Raw genomic sequence first — 15,117 nt, 5'->3', positions numbered from 1 at the left:
CTGTCCTGGTTGCTGCGGCTGTCCTGGTTGCTGCGGCTGTCCTGGTTGCTGTGGCTGTTCTGGTTGCTGTGGCTGGCCTGGTTGCTGCGGCTGTCCTGGTTGCTGCGACTGTCCTATTTGCTGCGGCTGTCCTGGTTGCTGCGGCTGTCCTGGTTGCTGTAGCTGTTCTGGTTGCTGTGGCTGTCCTGGTTGCTGCGGCTGTCCTGGTTGCTGCGGCTGTCCTGGTTGCTGCGACTGTCCTGGTTGCTGCGACTGTCCTGGTTGCTGCGACTGTCCTGGTTGCTGCGACTGTCCTGGTTGCTGTAGCTGTCCTGGTTGCTGTGGCTGTCCTGGTTGCTGCGGCTGTCCTGGTTGCTGCGGCTGTCCTGGTTGCTGCGACTGTCCTGGTTGCTGCGACTGTCCTGGTTGCTGCGACTGTCCTGGTTGCTGTAGCTGTCCTGGTTGCTGCGGCTGTCCTGGTTGCTGCAGCTGTCCTGGTTGCTGCTGCTCTCGTGGTTGCTGAGGTACTCCTGGTTTCTGTGGCTGTCCTGGTTGATGTGGCTGTTCTGGTTGCTGTGGCTGCCCTGGGTGCTGCGGCTGTTCTGGTTGCTGCGGCTGTCCTGGTTGCTGCGGCTGTCCTGGTTGCAGCGGCTGTCCTGGTTTCTTAAGTACACCAGGTTGCTGCGGTTGAATTGGCTTTTTCGGATGACGTGGTCGTTTATGGCGATGACCAAATTGATCTATTTCGTAGTCGTATGAGAACTCATCGTACGTCTCGAAACTGTTTCTCTCTTGCCTCATAAGTATTTCTCTCTCACCTTTAGTTTCTTCGTATTGACCTGGTTGCAGAGGACCACCTGGTTGCAGTGGCTGTCCTGGTTGACCCGGTTGTATTGGTTGACTTGGCTGGTCAGGTTGACTTGGTTGCTGAGGTACTCCTGGTTTCTGTGGCTGTCCTGGTTGCTGCGGCTTTCCTGGTTGTTGCGGCTGTCCTGGTTGCTGCGGCTGTCCTGGTTGCTGCGGCTCTCGTGGTTGCTGAGGTATTCCTGGTTGCTGCGGCTTTCCTGGTTGCTGCGGCTGTCCTGGTTGCTGTAGCTGTCCTGGTTGCTGCGGCTGTCCTGGTTGCTGCGGCTGTCCTGGTTGCTGCGGCTGTTCTGGTTGCTGTAGCTGTCCTGGTTGCTGCGGCTGTCCTGGTTGCTGCGGCTGTCCTGGTTGCTGCGGCTGTCCTGGTTGCTGCGACTGTCCTGGTTGCTGCGGCTGTCCTGGTTGCTGTGGCTGTTCTGGTTGCTGTGGCTGGCCTGGTTGCTGCGGCTGTCCTGGTTGCTGCGACTGTCCTATTTGCTGCGGCTGTCCTGGTTGCTGCGGCTGTCCTGGTTGCTGTAGCTGTTCTGGTTGCTGTGGCTGTCCTGGTTGCTGCGGCTGTCCTGATTGCTGCGGCTGTCCTGGTTGCTGCGACTGTCCTGGTTGCTGCGACTGTCCTGGTTGCTGCGACTGTCCTGGTTGCTGTAGCTGTCCTGGTTGCTGCGGCTGTCCTGGTTGCTGCGGCTGTCCTGGTTGCTGCAGCTGTCCTGGTTGCTGCGGCTCTCGTGGTTGCTGAGGTACTCCTGGTTTCTGTGGCTGTCCTGGTTGATGTGGCTGTTCTGGTTGCTGTGGCTGCCCTGGTTGCTGCGGCTGTCCTGGTTGCTGCGGCTGTCCTGGTTGCAGCGGCTGTCCTGGTTTCTTAAGTACACCAGGTTGCTGCGGTTGAATTGGCTTTTTCGGATGACGTGGTCGTTTATGGCGATGACCAAATTGATCTATTTCGTAGTCGTATGAGAACTCATCGTACTTTTCGAACCTGTTTGTCTCTTGCCTCATAAGTGTTTCTCTCTCACCTTTAGTTTCTTCGTATTGACCTGGTTGCAGAGGTCCACCTGGTTGCAGTGGCTGTCCTGGTTGACCCGGTTGTATTGGTTGACTTGGCTGGTCAGGTTGACTTGGTTGCTGAGGTACTCCTGGTTTCTGTGGCTGTCCTGGTTGCTGCGGCTTTCCTGGTTGTTGCGGCTGTCCTGGTTGCTGCGGCTGTCCTGGTTGCTGCGGCTCTCGTGGTTGCTGAGGTATTCCTGGTTGCTGCGGCTTTCCTGGTTGCTGCGGCTGTCCTGGTTGCTGTGGCTGTTCTGGTTGCTGTGGCTGGCCTGGTTGCTGCGGCTGTCCTGGTTGCTGCGGCTGTCCTGGTTGCTGCGGCTGTCCTGGTTGCTGCGACTGTCCTGGTTGCTGCGACTGTCCTGGTTGCTGCGGCTGTCCTGGTTGCTGTGGCTGTTCTGGTTGCTGTGGCTGGCCTGGTTGCTGCGGCTGTCCTGGTTGCTGCGGCTGTCCTGGTTGCTGCGGCTGTCCTGGTTGCTGTGGCTGTCCTGGTTGACCTGGCTGACCTGGTTGCTGTGGCTGTCCTGGTTGACCTGGCTGACCTGGTTGTCCTGGGTGACTTTGTTGACTTGGTTGCTGAGGCCCCCCTGGTTGTTGTGGCTGTCCTGGTAGACGCGGTTGACTTTGTTTATTTGGATTCTGCGGTCGTTCTGGTTTACTTTGATTTTCAAGTTGCTCTGGTTGTCCTGGTTTACCAACCTGATCTTTTCTGTGTACTTCGTAATATTTGTACATTTCTTCCTTTTCATTCTTGATGCGGATCTCTTGTTCCTCTTCAGTCTCTTCATCCATCTCATCTGTTTGTTTGATTACAGTATCTGTAAGTTGTTCTGGATTTTTAGGTTTTTCCGGGTGCGCTAAAATGATTGTTAGAAAATCATTGATTACTTATGCTTTTCTGCTTTTGTGATCTTTAAGCTTGGAATAATTGATAATTCCTTTCTTTATGAACGAGATTTATAAATTTAGTTCTTTGCTTTTGAAAATGTCACAAAGTATAAAGCTAGATAAATAAATAAAAAATATACACCCGCACACAAAAGCCAAAGCTAAGGAACACGAACTATAATTATAACCTCCAGGAACGGACTTTAAAAAATTTAGTTTTTTCACATTAACGAAAGAAAGAAAATATTTATTGCCACAAAAAAAATAAAAAATAAACAGTTGAAAAAGAAAAACATAGACTAGACCTAATCAGTAAAACAGTTTTTTGTGGCAAAAGGAGCGGACTCAGCATCTGCTGCGAGTGCAAGCGTAAGCATTACGCAACGCTGATTTTCAGTCCGCCCCCCTCCCCGCACTCCTTACCGCTTTAACAAATAGCGGGTAGACTTAATTAACTAACATGTACCTTACAAAAACCGAACAATAGCTGTTACAAAAAAAACTCTTGCACCTCTCAAGAAGTAGGTATAAAAGCTACATTAAATAAAAAATACACACGCAGAAAAACCAAAAATATACATTAAAGCAGTACAAAAAGTTGACGCATTCAAATAAATAAACTACCTAAGATGCAGCGTTCACAATCTTTAAAATAAACCAATAAACCTCAACCTCAACAGGCTGGTCAGGGTTTGTAAGCATTGGACAAAGGAGAGCAGACGAAACCAGTCGAATGATAAATTTAGAGCCAAAGCTGATCCCGAAATAAACTTATTATAACGATTACAGATCCAAAAAGAACGAAACTGTCTAAATTTCTTCAATTTTATGACCCACATTCTCTCAAATACTAAGCTTAGAGTCCGCGCGATGTTGGGTCAATGAACTTTTTTACCGACACTAATCTGTCCGCGACATTTTTCAAACAATTGCAGATTTTTGAAAGTAAACATGTTTTTTCTGTAATATTTTAGATGATGTACATGAATACATGCCATCCTAATCCGTGAAATATCTTGTTGGAAATACGATTTTTTGGTAACGCAAGAGACAATTTTGGTAACGCAGGAGACGCCCAAAGTGTCGGTAAAATAGTTGATTGGCCCTGTTACGAAAAACGGAAGGAGCACAGACTGGGGCATGCAATATCAGACTATTTTCAATCCCGGGCTTGATTTTTGATATTGGTCTCAATCCCGGAATTCTGGTATCAATCCTGGGATTAGGAATCACTTGATTTTTTATTTACAGTTTAAAAAAAAACTTAAATCCGTACTTAGTAAGTAATAAACATTCAAGGTAGTTTTATATGACGATTAAAATCTATTAATATTTTGTAGGTAGTTTGGTTTCGTTTGAGAAAAATTTAGGTCGGTACTTAGGGAGTTACAGTGAAAAATTAAAACGTTTATTTTGGTCTGCAGAGAGATCTCTATTATAGTCCCTCCACACAAAAAAATAAAAGTAGCATGGTGTACGGTTGTGTTGCTGTGAAGATGAGCTCTGGTTGAGTTCGAAACGCGCCAGTGTAGTGTGGTGGTGGTGATAGATGGGTTTGTGTGTGTTCTTACAGTATGGAGGTGGAACTGCATGAACACGCATATTTTGCATAAACTTAGCTATCATAAGGTCGCGTTTGAGCAAAGAAATTCTTTTAGTTCATTGATATGGACCTCCGCAAAGTAACGCCTGATTCCATAAATTAGTTAAGTTGGAAGGTAAGAACAAGAAAAAGGGGTCGCGGGAGTTGAAGACGTGCGAGGTCTTTCAGATAGAGAACGGCCTTAATGTGACAAAGAAGACCTGATTAACTTCAGGAAATGTGTCATGTGAAACTTATTAAGTGAAATTTACCTGGCTGATCTGGTTGTCCTGGCTGATCTGATTTCTCTGGGCCACCTGGTTGGTCTGGTTTCTGAGAACCGCCTGGCTGTTCTGGTGTTTCTGGTTTTTCTGGGCCACCTGGTTGTTCTGATTTCGGAGGACCGCCTGGCTGTTCTGGTGTTTCTGGTTTTTCTGGGCCACCTGGTTGTTCTGGTTTCTGAGGACCGCCTGGCTGTTCTGGTGTTTCTGGTTTCTCTGGGCCACCTGGTTGGTCTGGTTTCTGAGGACCGCCTGGCTGTTCTGGTGTTGCTGGTTTCTCTGGGCCACCTGGTTGGTCTGGTTTCTGAGGACCGCCTGGCTGTTCTGGTGTTTCTGGTTTCTCTGGGCCACCTGGTTGGTCTGGTTTCTGAGGACCGCCTGGCTGTTCTGGTGTTGCTGGTTTCTCTGGGCCACCTGGTTGGTCTGGTTTCTGAGGACCGCCTGGCTGTTCTGGTGTTGCTGGTTTCTCTGGGCCACCTGGTTGGTCTGGTTTCTGAGGACCGCCTGGCTGTTCTGGTGTTTCTGGTTTCTCTGGGCCACCTGGTTGGTCTGGTTTCTGAGGACCGCCTGGCTGTTCTGGTGTTGCTGGTTTCTCTGGGCCACCTGGTTGGTCTGGTTTCTGAGGACCGCCTGGCTGTTCTGGTGTTGCTGGTTTCTCTGGGCCACCTGGTTGGTCTGTTTCTGAGGACCACCTGGCTGTTCTGGTGTTTCTGGTTTCTCTGGGCCACCTGGTTGTTCTGATTTCGGAGGACCGCCTGGCTGTTCTGGTGTTTCTGGTTTTTCTGGGCCACCTGGTTGTTCTGGTTTCTGAGGACCGCCTGGCTGTTCTGGTGTTGCTGGTTTCTCTGGGCCACCTGGTTGGTCTGGTTTCTGAGGACCGCCTGGCTGTTCTGGTGTTGCTGGTTTCTCTGGGCCACCTGGTTGGTCTGGTTTCTGAGGACCGCCTGGCTGTTCTGGTGTTGCTGGTTTCTCTGGGCCACCTGGTTGGTCTTGTTTCTGAGGACCACCTAGCTGTTCTGTTGTTTCTGGTTTCTCTGGGCCACCTGGTTGTTCTGGTTTCTGAGCACCGCCTGGCTGTTCTGGTGTTGCTGGTTTCTCTGGGCCACCTGGTTGGTCTTGTTTCTGAGGACCGCTTGGCTGTTCGGGTGTTGCTGATTTCTCTGGGCCACCTGGTTGGTCTGGTTTCTGAGGACCGCCTGGCTGTTCTGGTGTTGCTGGTTTCTCTGGGCCACCTGGTTGGTCTGATTTCTGAGGACCGCCTGGCTGTTCTGGTGTTTCTGGTTTCTCTGGGCCACCTGGTTGTGCTGGCTGGCCTGGTTGGCTAGGCTGTCCTGGCTGTCGTGGTTGACCAGGCTGTCCTGGCTGTTCTGGTGTTTCTGGTTTCTCTGGGCCACCTGGTTGGTCCGGTTTCTGAAGACCGCCTGACTGTTCCGGTGTGTCTGGTTTCTCTGGGCTATCTGGTTGGTCAGGTTTCTGCGGACTGCCTGGCTGTTCTGGTGTTTCTGGTTTCTCTGGGCCACCTGGTTGTCCTGGCTGGCCTGGTTGGCTAGGCTGTCCTGGCTGTCGTGGTTGACCAGGCTGTCCTGGCTGTTCTGGTGTTTCTGGTTTCTCTGGGCCACCTGGTTGGTCTGGTTTCTGAGACCGCCTGACTGTTCCGTGGTGTCTGGTTTCTCCGGGCTATCTGGTTGGTCAGGTTTCTGCGGACTGCCTGGCTGTTCTGGTGTTGCTGGTTTCTCTGGGCCACCTGGTTGTTCTGGTTTCTGAGGACCGCCTGGCTGTTCTGGTGTTTCTGGTTTCTCTGGGCCACCTGGTTGGTCTTGTTTCTGAGGACCGCCTGGCTGTTCTGGTGTTTCTGGTTTCTCTGGGCCACCTGGTTGGTCTTGTTTCTGAGGACCGCCTGGCTGTTCTGGTGTTCTGGTTTCTCTGGGCCACCTGGTTGTTCTGGTTTCTGAGGACCGCCTGGCTGTTCTGGTGTTGCTGGTTTCTCTGGGCCACCTGGTTGGTCTTGTTTCTGAGGACCGCCTGGCTGTTCTGGTGTTGCTGGTTTCTCTGGGCCACCTGGTTGGTCTTGTTTCTGAGGACCGCCTGGCTGTTCTGGTGTTGCTGGTTTCTCTGGGCCACCTGGTTGGTCTTGTTTCTGAGGACCGCCTGGCTGTTCTGGTGTTGCTGGTTTCTCTGGGCCACCTGGTTGGTCTTGTTTCTGAGGACCGCCTGGCTGTTCTGGTGTTGCTGGTTTCTCTGGGCCACCTGGTTGGTCTTGTTTCTGAGGACCGCCTGGCTGTTCTGGTGTTGCTGGTTTCTCTGGGCCACCTGGTTGGTCTTGTTTCTGAGGACCGCCTGGCTGTTCTGGTGTTGCTGGTTTCTCTGGGCCACCTGGTTGGTCTGGTTTCTGAGGACCGCCTGGCTGTTCTGGTGTTGCTGGTTTCTCTGGGCCACCTGGTTGGTCTTGTTTCTGAGGACCGCCTGGCTGTTCTGGTGTTGCTGGTTTCTCTGGGCCACCTGGTTGGTCTTGTTTCTGAGGACCGCCTGGCTGTTCTGGTGTTTCTGGTTTCTCTGGGCCACCTGGTTGGTCTTGTTTCTGAGGACCGCCTGGCTGTTCTGGTGTTTCTGGTTTCTCTGGGCCACCTGGTTGTTCTGGTTTCTGAGGACCGCCTGGCTGTTCTGGTGTTGCTGGTTTCTCTGGGCCACCTGGTTGGTCTTGTTTCTGAGGACCGCCTGGCTGTTCTGGTGTTGCTGGTTTCTCTGGGCCACCTGGTTGGTCTGGTTTCTGAGGACCGCCTGGCTGTTCTGGTGTTGCTGGTTTCTCTGGGCCACCTGGTTGGTCTTGTTTCTGAGGACCGCCTGGCTGTTCTGGTGTTGCTGGTTTCTCTGGGCCACCTGGTTGGTCTGGTTTCTGAGGACCGCCTGGCTGTTCTGGTGTTGCTGGTTTTTCTGGGCCACCTGGTTGGTCTTGTTTCTGAGGACCGCCTGGCTGTTCTGGTGTTTCTGGTTTCTCTGGGCCACCTGGTTGGTCTTGTTTCTGAGGACCGCCTGGCTGTTCTGGTGTTTCTGGTTTTTCTGGGCCACCTGGTTGTTCTGGTTTCTGAGGACCGCCTGGCTGTTCTGGTGTTGTTGGTTTCTCTGGGCCACCTGGTTGGTCTTGTTTCTGAGGACCGCTTGGCTGTTCTGGTGTTGCTGGTTTCTCTGGGCCACCTGGTTGGTCTGGTTTCTGAGGACCGCCTGGCTGTTCTGGTGTTGCTGGTTTCTCTGGGCCACCTGGTTGTCTCTGTTTCTGAGGACCGCCTGGCTGTTCTGGTGTTTCTGGTTTCTCTGGGCCACCTGGTTGGTCTTGTTTCTGAGGACCGCCTGGCTGTTCTGGTGTTTCTGGTTTCTCTGGGCCACCTGGTTGTTCTGGCTTCTGAGGACCGCCTGGCTGTTCTGGTGTTGATGGTTTCTCTGGGCCACCTGGCTGTTCTGGTTTCTGAGGACCGCCTGGCTGTTCTGGTGTTGCTGGTTTTTCTGGGCCACCTGGTTGGTCTGGTTTCTGAGGACCGCCTGGCTGTTCTGGTGTTGCTGGTTTCTCTGGGCCACCTGGTTGGTCTTGTTTCTGAGGACCGCCTGGCTGTTCTGGTGTTTCTGGTTTCTCTGGGCCACCTGGTTGGTCTGGTTTCTGAAGACCGCCTGACTGTTCCGGTGTGTCTGGTTTCTCTGGGCTATCTGGTTGGTCAGGTTTCTGCGGACTGCCTGGCTGTTCTGGTGTTTCTGGTTTCTCTGGGCCACCTGGTTGTCCTGGCTGGCCTGGTTGGCTAGGCTGGCCTGGTTGGCTAGGCTGTCCTGGCTGTCGTGGTTGACCAGGCTGTACTGGCTGCTCTGGTGTGTCTGGTTTCTCTGGGCCACCTGGTTGTCCTGGCTGTCCTGGCTGACCTGGCTGCCCAGGCTGTCCTGGTTTGTCCGGTTTCTCAGGTGCCTCCGTTGTGGTTGTGGTAGGTTGCTCCGTGGTTATTGTTGGTTCTTGAGTAGTGGTAGAAGGTGCTTCTGTAGTAGTCGGCTCCTCAGTAGTCGTAGGAGCTTCAGTGGTAGTCGTAGGCTCCTCACTAGTAGAAGTTGGGGCCTCAGTTGTAGTAGTTAGGGCCTCAGTTGTATTTGGAGCCTCAGTGGTCGTAGTTGGGGCCTCAGTTGTAGTAGTTGGGGCCTCAGTTGTAGTTGGAGCCTCAGTGGTCGTAGTTGGGGCCTCAGTGGTTGTAGTTGGGGCCTCAGTAGTCGTCGGCTCCTCAGTAGTGGTTGTAGGTGCCTCTGTGGTTGTGGTGGTGGTGGTGGTTGTGGGAGCCTCAGTGGTGGTCGTGGTCGTGGTTGTCGTCGTAGTAGTTGTCGTTTTCTTGCTGGGCTTGTTTTGTTTTATGTATTCAATAGCCTTGATGATATCTGAAAGGCGAATGAGATTTTGTTGAAAATATGTACAAGTTTTTTTACAAGCTTTTATTTAGTTTCACCTGTCCCGTTGTCTGTCTGTCTGTCTGTCTATCCATCTGTAATCAAATCTTGCAAATTAAATTCGACCAACTTCAAGTGGTTTCATTGAATTGAAATTTGGTATACTTATGTAAATTGCGTGACAATACAATAATCTGGTAGTGACATCCTGGTAGTCCGGCCAGGGTCGTCTCCGCAGGACGGAACTCTTCAACGGTTAATGGCATAGACTTGAAATTTGGTACGCAAATGTAGTTTGGGTGGTAATGCAAGTACAGTCAACAAAAAGTACAGTCGGCAGAAAAAGCTTGTATTAAAAATGATTTTTCTCAAACATGACATAAAATATTGACGTTGTGTTACAAATAATAGGCCGAGAAGTAGCGCGATGCAGGCGCTTTGACTCGCCTGCGTGCGCGCGGTCACTCTACCGGCCTGCAAAGATATTTCATACAACTTTGCAGGCCGCTGGCCGGCAATGCGACCGTCTTTTCGTCCGTCCGAAAACAAATCACTGAATCGAAAAATCTTCTTAGCAAACCCCTAATGGTCTTAAAAGACCAATCCAACGATACCCCACACTATAGGGTTGGATGATGAAAAAAAAAAAGTCACCCCCACTTTACGTCTATGGGAAGTACCTTAATTTTTTTTTATTATTATTTTGTTGGCATAGTTTACAGATATATCCGTGCAAAATTACTTCTTTCTACCATTGATAGTCCCTGAGCAAAGCCGCGGACGGACAGACAGACAGACAGACATCGCGAAACTATAAGGGTTCCGTTTTTGCCATTTTGGCTCCGAAACCCTAAAACACAAGAAATCCAGCTGGCGGGACGCTAGTCTGGTCGCCCTGGGGTGACACTCTTTCCCGGCCCGGATAACACCGACATGGAAATACCGACCCTGTTTTTCGTGTACACGCCCATAGAAGCTCCTGTCAGTTTCTATGGGCGTGTACAGAAAAAACAGGGCCGGTATTTCCATGTCGGTGTTATCCGGGACGGGAAAGAGTGTCACCCGTCGCCCTGTTGTGTGCGCGCGTGTCGAGCTGGCTGCTGGCGGCGGCTGCAGCTGGTGTTGCTGGGTGTGGGAATAACGTGCGCCATGTCGCAGACCGCGCGTTGAAACTAAAGACGGTCGCATTGCCGGCCAGCGGCCTGCAAGGTTGTATGAAATCTCGGTTTACTAATGTTTCGGCTAATAACGTTTGGCAACCTGTTTCATTTCGCAACTTTTCATTTCCCAACTGTTTAATATTTCTGAAACTGTAAATATTTCAGGATTTTTATAAAACTAACCTAACCTAACCTAAAGGGTTCTACACGATGACCCTGAAATAAATCCAGAAATATTTACAGTTTTAGAGTTTGCGAAATGAAACAGGTTGCCAAACGTTACGTTGCGAAAAGGCAGTACTCGTGAAATCTCTTTGCAGGCCGCTAGAGTGACCGCGCGCACGCAGCTGAGCCGCAGCGCCTGCATCGCGCTACTTCTCAGCCTATTATTTGTAACACAACGTCAATATTTCATGACATGTTTGAGAAAACTTATTTTGTGATAAATTGTTATTAATATAGGAACCGAGAAAAAATTAAACTGTAAAATATCCATCTATAGATCCGCCTAAAGAAGACGGATCTGACTGAATATAAACGTTTTTGCCTGATAGTCAATGTTGTCTAAGGCATTCAAAGTCACCGTTACCATCGCATGCACCAATTCTCTCTCAAACGGTACAGAATAAAAGTAGAAAGAGATAATAAATGCGATCGCAAGCACGTGCTTGGGCAATACGGCCTAACTGTAAGTATTTGCAGTGTACAGAATGATGTCGCTCGCGACTCGTCTGTTTTCTTTTTCCTGAATATTCGAATGAGGAATAAAAATAAAACCGATCTTTTGGTTATGTTCCGAAAGACAATAGCAAACTAGTTGGTTTACATACCTGTCTCGCCAGTACATTCGCGGAGTTCCTTGAGGGCATTAATGAAATCTGGAAAATAACAAATGATGAAGTTCTTATTCTTTAGTTAGGGCTATTTAAGGCCCTAGGCCCTAGGGTATCTGTGTCGGGTGCAGTGGTTGTCTTGGTGCAGGTAACATCGTTTTCATCTCTCCTGTTCGGAAAGTTTAATTTTCATGGATAGATAGCCGGGTGGAAAATTGCGTTTTCATCTCTAGGGTGGAAAGTACTTTATTTTTTATTTTTACGATTATCCACGGAGTCGAAGATAATTCACGTTTCGGCCTGGCCATCTAGATACACGTCGTGACCAAGGAGCTTATATATACCTATACAACACTGGAGGTTGAACGCCGAACATCCGTTTGAAACTTAGACTATAGAGATCCAGTTTGAACCAAGAAATTTGACTTTTATTATGTCACGAATATATTCCATCTCTTTCTTGAAATGTGAAAGAAAGAGATGGAATATTTAAATAAGTAACAAAGGTCAAACTTCTTCGTTCGGCGTTCAACCTCCAGTTCTGTATATAAGCTCCTAGGTTGTGTCGTGGTTGTTTCTTTATAGTCGGCCGTGGCAAGTGGCCAGTGCGAAAAGGTTGGAGGTTGTATATCAGTAAATTTAATTTATTAATATTCTCATTTTTCTTGTAGTATTTTACTTTCCTCACAGTCGAAATGAAAAGTAGTGTCTAACTCGGGTGAAATTACCCATTCCCCCTCGAACTATTGGCGCTCTCACGGGTGAAATGGGTCGCTTTCCACCCTTGGTTATCAATCTACTAATGCACGCGACGCGCGCAGTTAGCGCTGCTCATATTATTGTCCAACAGACGGCCACCGACCGCGTGGGAACTATGGCCCAAGCCCTCTTGTTCTGAGAGGAGGCCTGTGCCCAGCAGTGGGACGTATATAGGCTGGGATGATGATGATGATGAGACGGCCACCCACTCGCTCCGTGCAAGCGGCAACTAGCGTAGCAACTCAGCAGCTGCATCAGCAACTGTGATGTCTAAATGCCACCGAACCGAGCCACCACAGGGACACCAGAATAATTTAATTTACTTTTTGTCTGTCCCTGACTGAATGCTCCTCTCATCCACTCAAAGGTTGACTGGTAGAGATCCCTTAAAGGGATAAGTTCGCCTTTGTACATATATCTCAATGTTTGTCATCTGTGTTTGTTTACTTATTTTGTACAATGAAGAGTTTACATACATAATTCGCTTGAAACTTTTTTCGAGTTTATTTTGAAAAATCTTTACATCTCTCTTTCTAAAACGCTTTTCTCATGACGCTTCTTGGGTGTGACCTCACGTGCAAGTATGTCTTTCTCTCTATAATTTTGGATTTCAAACGTTTATACCTCTAGTAATTGTAAAGGTAGCTTAAAAATTGATTTTCGTTCGATAATGCATGGGCAAGCTTTGATTTATAAAAAAATAAATAGTCAAACCTTACGAGTTTTCTAATGCAGAAATTTACCATTATTAGATAGTAAAATCCTTAAATTTCTTGTTCAATTAAAAAGTAAAAAAACTCAATCTTTAATTAAAACTAGGTATTTCATTTGATTTTGCTTACCCGTAGTGTACGTGTACTCTTCCATGATAGTAATCACTTCCTCAAAATCTGTAAAAATATATAAACATTATTAAAAATAATTCGCAAAAGGAAAATAACAAAAAATACGTCTTGGATACGGTATACCTTTACTTGCCCGAATTTCATGTGCTATAATATTCAACCGTCATAATATTGTTTCTTATAAATTCATTTTCACAACTCATTGTTTACCATATTAATCTAATGACAGAATCTTTGTTTCCCATAATATTAATTTAAATAATTTCATTTTCCATAATCATTGTAAGCCATAAGTATCACATGCCATAATATCATTTGCCATCCATGTAAATGGTGAGTATCGACACTATTATACTGATAAATCCCATACGTCAAACAAGCCTTTGAATTAGGTAAATTTTAATCACAAAGATTAGGTTAGGTAAGAATTGCGACATTTGATTTGTGCGAGCGAGCGAAGCGAGCGAGCAAGGCGGTTCGGAGCAGAAGCGACTCGGATAGGTTAGGTTCCGAATGCTATGCTACGCTCCGCTTCGCTCCCGCCTTAGCCTTCGATGTTAGGTATTTTTTTTTAGCAGCCCGAATAAATAACATAATAGATAGATTAGTAAAAGAAAAAAGCAATTTTAATCAATCATAATCAAAATAAACACTATTGAGTATGGCGTTTGAATATTCTATTAAATAATATTATTGCACTTAATAATATGGAAAACAATACGTATTGCATTTGTATCATTATGGCATCTAATTTTCGGGAAAATAAGAATATATCAAATAAATTTTCTAGTAAACGAAACATTCGGGAAAATGAAGTTTCGGGCATATGAACTTCGGGCAAATGAAATTATGGCATATAACTTTCGGGGAAACAATAGATAACCCTTGGATACACCTAAAACGACAGTTTTCTATGTTTCTTTTCTTTAATAATTGTGTTTAATAAATCGGTTTCGGTGCTACCCAAGACGGACGTTATAATGTAATGTTAGATACTTACCGAACTTCTTGCTGATCGTAATGATAACTTCGAAGAATTTGACAATATCTGAAAAATTAAATCACAAATTTAATTAGTTTTACATTTAATTTTAAGAAAACGAACTAAAAGTCTATATTTACTTAATACGACACTCACCGATTTCTACAATCTCGTATATTATTGTCAGTGACTTGATGAAATCTGAAAAAAAAAAATTAAATAGATAAGTAGATTATAATTTGAATGAGATTTTATTTGTAAATTTTATTTTTTAGATAGGCAAATATAAATGTTTTCTTTTTTATGTGTCTCTATCAGTAGACGTTTTTACTCATACATTTTTAATGAAATATACTGTAATTAGAATACATAAAAAAGCAAGAACAAATAAACAAAATTTTGTAATGTAACCTTTCACTTGTTCTTTTCTCTTTTGACTTACTCTTTCCTTGACTTAGACTAAAATACGTTCCACATTTAGGGGGGTATCCGGCATGCGGTTTGTGCGGTGTGTGAGGGTGTGTTTCTGGAGGCGGAGGAGGAGGACGGTTTTGGCTAATTACGGTCAAAATTGGTGTGACGTGCTTTATGAATGGCCCTTTTGAATTTGACTTACTCTTTTCTCCTGTGAGCCGGTTTAGCTTGGAAATGGCTTGCGTGAAGCTGCTGGAGCTGGTCACGTGGATGATGGTCTCTATAAACGTGATGATCTGCACGCGCGTAAAGCGATAGATCACTTCGAAGAACTCGAAGATATCTGCGGAAAAAGAACGTAAACATTAGTATAATAATAATCAAGTACAGCAATAGTTATCAAAAAAACAAATAATTTAGTTTTCAAAAAAAGTGTACCCTTTCATTATTTTTGATATTTTGCAAAAAAAATGTTTTTTCCTACTCAGAATCAAGAGCACAATCGACTCCGATAGTTTAAAAAAATGTTTCCAAAAAAAAAGTTTCAGTTTTGCGACGTTTTTTTTCATACACTTAGTATGGGCGTGACAAACTGACTCATAAAATTTTGTATGAAAAAAATGGGGACATTTTTTTAAACGATCGGTATCGATTGTGCTTTTCATTCTGAGTAGGAAAAACCATATTTATTCCAAAAAATTAAAAAAAAGGGTACACTTTTTTAGGGTTCCGGAGCCAAAATGTCAAAAACGGAACCCTTATAGTTTCGCCATGTCTGTCTGTCTGTCTGTCTGTCTGTCTGTCTGTCGTCCGTCCGTCCGTCCGCAGCTTTGCTCGGAGACTTGTAATTTTGCTCGAATATGTATGTAAACTATGCCGACAAAATGGTACCTAAAATATTTTTTAGTGTAAGTAAGTACAAAAATAAAACAATAGTAGATTATTGTCGTGGCCTGGAAGTAGGCAATTGCTGGCTGAGCATGAGTATTAAACGGACGAGCTTGCGAGTCCGTTTAACTAATACGAAGCCAGCAATTGCTATTCCAGCCGAGACTAATATAAAGCTTTTCTCAAAAATGGTG

At 46.6% G+C, this 15,117-nt stretch overlaps 3 protein-coding genes across 3 annotated transcripts in view; all 3 read right to left on the bottom strand.

The window, feature by feature from the left end:
* Positions 1 to 15,117, bottom strand: part of LOC141444636 (uncharacterized) — a 34,601-nt gene that overhangs the window by 6,404 nt on the left and 13,080 nt on the right. The window contains exons 14-22 of the mRNA XM_074110205.1: positions 14,238 to 14,378; positions 13,778 to 13,822; positions 13,640 to 13,687; positions 12,637 to 12,684; positions 11,033 to 11,080; positions 7,951 to 9,033; positions 6,565 to 7,887; positions 6,440 to 6,502; positions 4,624 to 5,864 (exon numbers count right to left, since the gene is read on the bottom strand). Coding sequence (XP_073966306.1) covers positions 4,624 to 5,864; positions 6,440 to 6,502; positions 6,565 to 7,887; positions 7,951 to 9,033; positions 11,033 to 11,080; positions 12,637 to 12,684; positions 13,640 to 13,687; positions 13,778 to 13,822; positions 14,238 to 14,378 — 4,040 coding nt within the window. The remainder of the gene's footprint in view (positions 1 to 4,623; positions 5,865 to 6,439; positions 6,503 to 6,564; positions 7,888 to 7,950; positions 9,034 to 11,032; positions 11,081 to 12,636; positions 12,685 to 13,639; positions 13,688 to 13,777; positions 13,823 to 14,237; positions 14,379 to 15,117) is intronic.
* Positions 25 to 1,802, bottom strand: LOC141444417 (uncharacterized). Its single transcript, XM_074109968.1, has 4 exons — positions 1,799 to 1,802; positions 1,582 to 1,691; positions 798 to 1,061; positions 25 to 719 (listed from the first exon to the last, which is right to left on the bottom strand). Exons 1-4 carry the CDS (start codon positions 1,800 to 1,802, stop codon positions 114 to 116), a joined length of 984 nt encoding a protein of 327 aa, XP_073966069.1. The 3' UTR covers positions 25 to 113.
* Positions 1,750 to 2,667, bottom strand: LOC141444653 (uncharacterized). The gene has a single exon (XM_074110232.1). The coding sequence runs from the start codon at positions 2,628 to 2,630 to the stop codon at positions 1,833 to 1,835; it is 798 nt and encodes a 265-aa protein (XP_073966333.1). The 5' UTR covers positions 2,631 to 2,667; the 3' UTR covers positions 1,750 to 1,832.

Source organism: Choristoneura fumiferana, chromosome 30 (assembly GCF_025370935.1).
Source record: "Choristoneura fumiferana chromosome 30, NRCan_CFum_1, whole genome shotgun sequence".
NCBI classification, from domain to species: Eukaryota; Metazoa; Arthropoda; class Insecta; order Lepidoptera; family Tortricidae; genus Choristoneura; species Choristoneura fumiferana.
Note: the sequence above shows the minus strand (reverse complement) of the source record. Positions and strands in the feature narration are given on the sequence as shown.